The sequence below is a fragment of the Xenopus laevis genome, chromosome 9_10S (assembly GCF_017654675.1).
Source record: "Xenopus laevis strain J_2021 chromosome 9_10S, Xenopus_laevis_v10.1, whole genome shotgun sequence".
Lineage (NCBI taxonomy): Eukaryota > Metazoa > Chordata > Amphibia > Anura > Pipidae > Xenopus > Xenopus laevis.
The window spans coordinates 114,651,372-114,658,755 of record NC_054388.1 but is presented as its reverse complement, the minus strand read 5'-3'; the positions used below and the strand labels follow the sequence as shown (position 1 = coordinate 114,658,755).

The 7,384-nt window shown below is 44.6% G+C and overlaps 3 protein-coding genes across 8 annotated transcripts in view; 2 read left to right on the top strand and 1 right to left on the bottom strand.

Moving 5' to 3' along the window:
* The window catches only part of LOC108704311 (oocyte zinc finger protein XlCOF22-like), a 167,487-nt gene extending 166,497 nt beyond the window's left edge, over positions 1-990 (bottom strand). The window contains exons 1-2 of the mRNA XM_041578997.1: positions 691-990; positions 243-312 (exon numbers count right to left, since the gene is read on the bottom strand). Coding sequence (XP_041434931.1) covers positions 243-312; positions 691-842 — 222 coding nt within the window. The 5' untranslated portion in view covers positions 843-990. The remainder of the gene's footprint in view (positions 1-242; positions 313-690) is intronic.
* XB5772961.L (Gastrula zinc finger protein XlCGF53.1 L homeolog) overlaps positions 1-7,384 on the top strand; it is a 579,535-nt gene that overhangs the window by 414,049 nt on the left and 158,102 nt on the right. The gene's annotated exons all lie outside the window — the stretch shown is intronic.
* On the top strand, positions 1,112-6,239 carry LOC108704282 (oocyte zinc finger protein XlCOF7.1-like). Its single transcript, XM_041578969.1, has 4 exons — positions 1,112-1,174; positions 3,341-3,457; positions 3,547-3,670; positions 4,481-6,239. The coding sequence occupies exons 1-4, from the start codon at positions 1,112-1,114 to the stop codon at positions 5,803-5,805; spliced, it is 1,629 nt and encodes a 542-aa protein (XP_041434903.1). The 3' UTR covers positions 5,806-6,239.

Below are 7,384 nucleotides of genomic sequence, written 5' to 3'. Positions count from 1 at the left end.
TTGAGGGGACAGAGGGGGGGTGCAGCTCTGCACTGGGGGGAGGGGAGTTGGTATAAAAGACAATTGCAGGCGGGGGCTGTACAAGTACAAAGCAGGTGTGTGGGGGGCAATAAGAATAATGTCAGAGAGCTGAGCCAGAGATACATAATAGAAATAGTGTCAGTAGCAGAGCAATGTAATGTATAACAGGGACACATAGACTGAAACAGCAGCAAAATGCTCAGCCCCAGTCCCTTACTCACCTCTCTCCCTCGCTGCTCTGCTGCTTCCGGTATCTTTACAAGAGGGGCGGGGCTGATTCCTGACAAAGAGCTGAGTGGGCGGGATTAAAAGATGTGGAGAGAAACTTGTTATGAAACAAATGCGTTAGGGGCTAGAGAAAAGTCTCCGACTCCATACAAAACGTAAACATCTTTGTGACACACGTTTTGTGTGCTGTACTTGGAAAGTGAGAATTATCAGCTGTGACCTGAATCTAGAGGCTTGGAACGCATCCTCTGGAACTGGGACAAACCTGAAGAAAAGGCTTGGAACGCATCCTCTGTAACTGGGACAAACCTGAAGAAGAGGCATGGAACGCATCCTCTATTACTGTGACAAACCTGAAGAAGAGGCTTGGAACGCATCCTCTGTAACTGGGACAAACCTGAAGAAGAGGCATGGAACGCATCCTCTATGACTGTGACAAACCTGAAGAAGAGGCATGGAACGCAGTCAGTGATTAGCTGTTGCCTGAGCTGCAAGAAGTAAAAGACTGTTGTTATTAAACAGCCCCTGAGTTTTATTAACAGGACAGGACCCTGAATCGTGTGGAATCCAGCCAATGAGTGAAGAGGAGACATTAGCAGAATGAGTGGGGAAGCAGAATTGGGTGGATTTGAGGCAGGACAGAGACATTACACATTGTGCTGACCCCACTCATGGTCACATTGGACTAAACTCAGTTTCCACATCCTCTCTGTCCCCTCTCCTTCCATCTGTAACATTTCATTCACGGTCCATGATTTGCCCCAGCTGTGGCCAATTAGAGCTGCTCTCACACAGGAACCGGATATGAGCAGAGGGGCGGGGCTTTGCTGCCAATGTAGAGTAATGGCTGTCAGTCAATACCATGACCACTTCCTGGGGGGGGTGGAAGGACACGCCCAGCCCTTGGTTTTGTCGGGACCCGGAAGTAAGAGGATGTGAGGGCAGCGCTCGTGTGATTATGTTTATTGGAGGTAAAATGCTTTCGTGGGTTTGTTTTTCTGCATCAGTGAACATTGTAATGAAGGGAGGGACGTTGTACTGAGTGAGTCTGAGCCAGGAGCTCCCTGTACAGTGTGAGACCTTTCCTTACACCGCTCGGGATAATACACGTGAGTCTTTATATTCAGCTATTGTTATTTGTCAGACTGCAGTAACCCATAGCAACCAATACAATCGCACTTAAACTGGCAGCAAGTAAATACTACACACTGATTGGTTACTGCAGGCAAAGCTGAGTCTGCTGCTCCCCCTCACTCTCATCTCCTCCATTGTACCCAGCAGTCCTTTTTATAGTGAGGATACTGTGTGCTCTCTTCTTATGTCTCCTCCTCTGTTAATACACTAAGCAGCAGTCCTGTCCTGCTTTATGGCAGCTGAGCTTCTAGCTATCTGTATAACAGAGCATTCTGTCCCAGTGGCTGCACAGATCCTATCTGATCCCCATTGTAAGCAGCAGTCCTGTCCTGCTTTATGGCAGCTGAGATTCTAGCTATCTGTATAACAGAGCATTCTGTCCCAGTGGCTGCACAGATCCTATCTGATCCCCATTGTAAGCAGCAGTCCTGTCCTGCTTTATGGCAGCTGAGCTTCTAGCTATCTGTATAACAGAGCATTCTGTCCCAGTGGCTGCACAGATCCTATCTGATCCCCATTGTAAGCAGCAGTCCTGTCCTGCTTTATGGCAGCTGAGATTCTAGCTATCTGTATAACAGAACATTCTGTCCCAGTAGCTGCACAGATCCTATCTGATCCCCATTGTAAGCAGCAGTCCTGTCCTGCTTTATGGCAGCTGAGATTCTAGCTATCTGTATAACAGAACATTCTGTCCCAGTGGCTGCACAGATCCTATCTGATCCCCATTGTAAGCAGCAGTCCTGTCCTGCTTTATGGCAGCTGAGATTCTAGCTATCTGTATAACAGAACATTCTGTCCCAGTGGCTGCACAGATCCTATCTGATCCCCATTGTAAGCAGCAGTCCTGTCCTGCTTTATGGCAGCTGAGATTCTAGCTATCTGTATAACAGAACATTCTGTCCCAGTAGCTGCACAGATCCTATCTGATCCCCATTGTAAGCAGCAGTCCTGTCCTGCTTTATGGCAGCTGAGATTCTAGCTATCTGTATAACAGAACATTCTGTCCCAGTGGCTGCACAGATCCTATCTGATCCCCATTGTAAGCAGCAGTCCTGTCCTGCTTTATGGCAGCTGAGATTCTAGCTATCTGTATAACAGAACATTCTGTCCCAGTGGCTGCACAGATCCTATCTGATCCCCATTGTAAGCAGCAGTCCTGTCCAGCTTTATGGCAGCTGAGATTCTAGCTATCTGTATAACAGAACATTCTGTCCCTGTGGCTGCACAGATCCTATCTGATCCCCATTGTAAGCAGCAGTCCTGTCCAGCCCTGATCTTTTAACTCTGTATTGTTTATAACAGAGGTAGAACAAACCCAGAATATGCAGTATAACTGCAGTTCAAGTGGCTAATTGTCTCTCAAATACCTTTCTCTAGTATCACACTCATGCCAATAGAAACATATCCCTTTCCCATTCCACATATACTACTACCAGTCCCATTTCCATCTTCTCTCTCCTTAATATTATATAGACTTTTCCTTCCTACCCCAGAATGGCACAGGCACAACCACCTCAACTCTGCTCTCAAACTTCATCAAGAGAGTAAGAGAAAGGATCCCCTGCTACAGGGTCACAGATATGGGCCCCTGTAATTCTATTGGGGGATATTGCTGGGAATAATCCTGTATAGAAATGTGTAAGTGCTTAATTCCAGGGTCACTTCCAGCTCAGTCCCTCCCACGAGGAGCCAATGGGAATGTGGGAGGAAGCGAGTGACACAGGGATGAAGGGGAAGAAGAAGAAGGATAAAAATGAGGAGGAGGAGGAGCGGGGGAAGAAGGAGAGAATGGTGAATCTGACACTGGAGATGATCTATCTGCTGACTGGAGAGGTGAGGGGCACTGTGACTGGCACACTGACAAGAGACTGTCTGTCTGTACAAAGGGGGTCTCTCTGCAGCTCAAACACCATTCTCTCTTCCTTTCAATATTTAGCACTACATCCCTAGGAAGAAGTCAGATGATGGGGGGGCCCTGCATGCCCCTGGCTCCGTCATACAGAAGGAAAATAACAAGAATGACAAGAAGATCCTGGAACTCATGTCCAACATCATCCAGCTGCTGACTGGAGAGGTGGGTACAGCGGCCCCTTATTGTTTAGTAACAGTGGATGATAATCCCTTTCTCTGGCTGGGGGATGACTGGAACATTGTGTGTGACAGGTTGCCATAAGGACTCATCATGTTTCCATCTATTTTTCCTTGGACGAGTGGGACTATATAAAAGGAAACAAGGACCTTTATGAGGAAGAAATGAAGGAGGAGCCACAGCAGCTCCACCCACTGGGTAAGTAATGGGTGCAGGGCACAAAATATCAGTACAATGGGGTTGTCCATGAACAGTAGAAACAAACAGAAAGTCTAAATATGAATCATAGATACTATAAAGCAGTGTGTTTATATGGTGTATGGACAGCAGAGTGTCTTTATTTGTTCATGATACTAAATATTTAAGGATATTAGAAGTCACTGAGGGGTTGTTCTGTGACCATATAAAGGCACAAGGCTGCAGGCTGAGTTATACAGGGAACTCTGAGTATCACTCATGTATTATAAGGGATAATGTACCCCCTACTGTAAATGATAAGGATATTAGAAGTCACGAGGGGTTGTTCTGTGACCATATAAAGGCACAAGGCTGCAGGCTGACTTATACAGGGAACTCTGAGTATCACTCATGTATTAGAAGGGATAATGTACCCCCTACTGTAAATGATAAGGATATTAGAAGTCACTGAGGGGTTGTTCTGTGGCCATATAAAGGCACAAGGCTGCAGGCTGAGTTATACAGGGAACTCTGAGTATAACAAACACTATGGGGCCTAATTATACAAAAATGAAGGTGCTGATTGGAATGTGTCTGTGCAGGTTCTCCCTTACTGTCATTGCTCATTGAACTTGTCTGATATGAAACGTTTTTTAGCAGGTCATTTGCACTTGCAAAAGCCAAGAGGTGCAGGGTCCCCTTGTTATACATTTTAACAATTAGTTAAAGGACATCACAAGCAGTTTAACAGCTCATACAATGCAAGGCAACTCCATATATTTCTCATCTAGTACCATTGCATTGATTTCCCCTCACTTGTATCTTTCCCAGACGGTGAATATGAAGATAAGAGAGATATTCCAGCTGATCTGGGAGGAACATCATGTTATAATAATGAGCCAAGCAAGATTGGGGCTGAAGGAGCAGAGTTTTATGGCGACGGAAATCTCACAAACCTTGAAATGTCTCCGGCGGAACAGCCCCCACCAGCCAATGGAATTAAAGAAGAAGAGATTTCATGGGAAGGGAGAAACCAATCAGATTGCAGCATTAATCCAGTTACAGAACAGATACAGGGAACAGATACACCTACTCCTATCATGGGATGCAGAATGAATAACAGCTCGGCATGTAATATAAAAGAGGAAATGGATTCATGGGAAGGAAGAGACCAATCAGATTGCAGCATTAATCCACTTAAAGAACAGGGAACAGATAAAGCTACTCCTATCATGGGATGCAGCCTGGCAGCCAATTACAAATCAGATAATATAGAAGAGGAGGGGGCGTCATGTGAAGAAGAGCATCTCTCTGATTACAAGATTATTACTGTTTCTGAACCAGAACAGGAAACCGACACAGCTTCTGTTATCATGGGCTGCAGCTCTAATAACTTCTTGTCGCCTAATTATATATCTGTTATAATTGCAGAGGAGCCAGTTAGATGGGAAGAGAGAAACCAATCAGATTGCAGCATTAATCCACTTACAGAACAGATACAGGTAACAGATACACCTACTCCTATCATGGGAAGTGACTTCAGTAACAGAGTGTCACAAGGTTATTGCCACGCGCAGGATTTGTGTAGGAATTCTGATCTCAGTAACCATGAGGGAACTCTGAACACTGAAGAGAAAGTCTTTTCTTGTCCTTCCTGCCAGAAATATTTTAAATCTGAGTCAGACCTTATTGATCACCAGAAACTCCATGCGGGGGAGAAACCATTCTCTTGTTTTATTTGCGGGAAAAGCTTTAGTCGTCGCTCGGTGCTCGCTGTGCATCAGAGAACCCACACAGGGGAGAAACCTCACGCCTGCTCAGAGTGTGGCAAGACTTTTGCTCATCAGTCGGATCTTAACAGACATCAAAAGAGCCACACGGGCTACAAACCATTTTCTTGTCTTGACTGTGGGAAATGCTTCACACGCCGCTGGTACCTGAATGTGCATCGGAAAATCCACACAAAGGAGAAACAATTTACTTGTTCTGAGTGCGGCAAAGGCTTCACTCAGCTCTCCAACCTCAATGTTCATTACAGGATTCACACAGGAGAACAGCAGTATATTTGTTCAGCTTGTGGCCAGTGTTTCCAGAATTGCTTGGCCCTTATTGAACATCAGAGAAGCCACACGGGCCAAACAGCATTCTTGCCGTAACCTCGGGAGATATTTCAGCCACTCAGGAAAGAAGCCATTCTCTTGTTTTATAAAGGACATAAACTTCTGAACAAGAGGCTGTAAATGAATGGGACTTCTTTCTGCTGCTTCTGTATTTTAATAAGGGCAGTCGAACCTGAATTTATCAGATTTTCTCATCTAGTATTTATCAATGAACTTGCATTAACTGTGTCCTGATAAAGCCCTGCTGTCCCTTCTTCTTCTGCATTTGGAATTACAGTAGGTATGGGTGGCCAAAAGTGATTCTACAGTTTCCCATAGGGATTAGGCACATGATTCAAATTCTAGCAGAGCTCTAACAAAGCCTGAGTGTCTGACCAAACCGAATATGAACTCTTTGAATATGAACTCTGAATATGAACTCTTTGACCACTGGCCAAATAAAGTTGATATTTTTGTATCATGTGCTGCACGTTTATGTGTTTCCATGTTTTTATTTTACCCCAACAGAGGTGCAGACTAATAGAAAAAAATAGCCCCTGCCAGGATTAGGCCTTCCACACCAGGAGGGAACTCATGTGGGTGGCCATGTTGAGACACACGCAGACAGATATGAGTGGGGAGACTGCTCGTTATGCACATGTTATACACCATGGAAGCCCACGCTGGATGGCGGACTATTTAAATAAACAAAAAACAATTGCTTCCCCCTCTAGTGGGGTAAAAATTCAGGGTGACAGGTGCCCTTTAAAGTTTGATTCAATATTAATAAATCAGTGCATAATGTAACGTTTAAAGGCACGTTCTGTTTATAAAAGGATATAATGTGTAGCGCTATAGTAAACTAACTTTACTGTAGTCAGTTTTGGCTACTTTCAGTGTGGGGTAATACCCCCATGAGACACTCTTTTTTCACAGGGATAAGCCCTCGTAATGGGGTGGAGGCAGGGTGTAGTGCAACTGTAACCGTGTGCAATGCACAAGAGATTGGGCACCAGTGGTTTTATTTTGCTTAAACATTAACTGAGTTTATTAACCAAAACAAGAGTTGACAATGGAGTATGGAACATAGGATAAAACACAGATCAACCAATAGAACAATGTATACTCACAGTACCAAATAAAGAATGGCTCCCTGCAGAGCAAGAGAATACACAGCAGAGAGTTATGCAGTTTGTGAGAAGGTATTTCCCAATCTTTAGGATTACCTTAAGTGGAACTCTTAAGACTACATACTTTAGTCTAACATACTTTAGTCTAACACTTAGTCCCTACTATGGGGTCAGTAATACCCGGGATCTTAATCCCCCTAATATCCTCGTTGGAGCTTTGAGCTGCTCAACTAAATACCCTATCTATCACTCCTGGAGTGATCTTTTAGAGGGTATAACTATCACTTCACTATACTCAGGCTGAGTTCCACCACCACTAACCTCTGTGGCCTAACAGAGGAAAGGTTCAGCAGCAATGGACACTGACCTCATGGTTTTCAAGCCTTTTATATTATACCACAGTGCCATCTAGCATCCACTGTGTGAACTGCAGGGATTACATAAGCACAAGGCCCCATAAGGACCCACTTAGGCGTCCATATTACTAAGGATGTTCCTGTCAATAA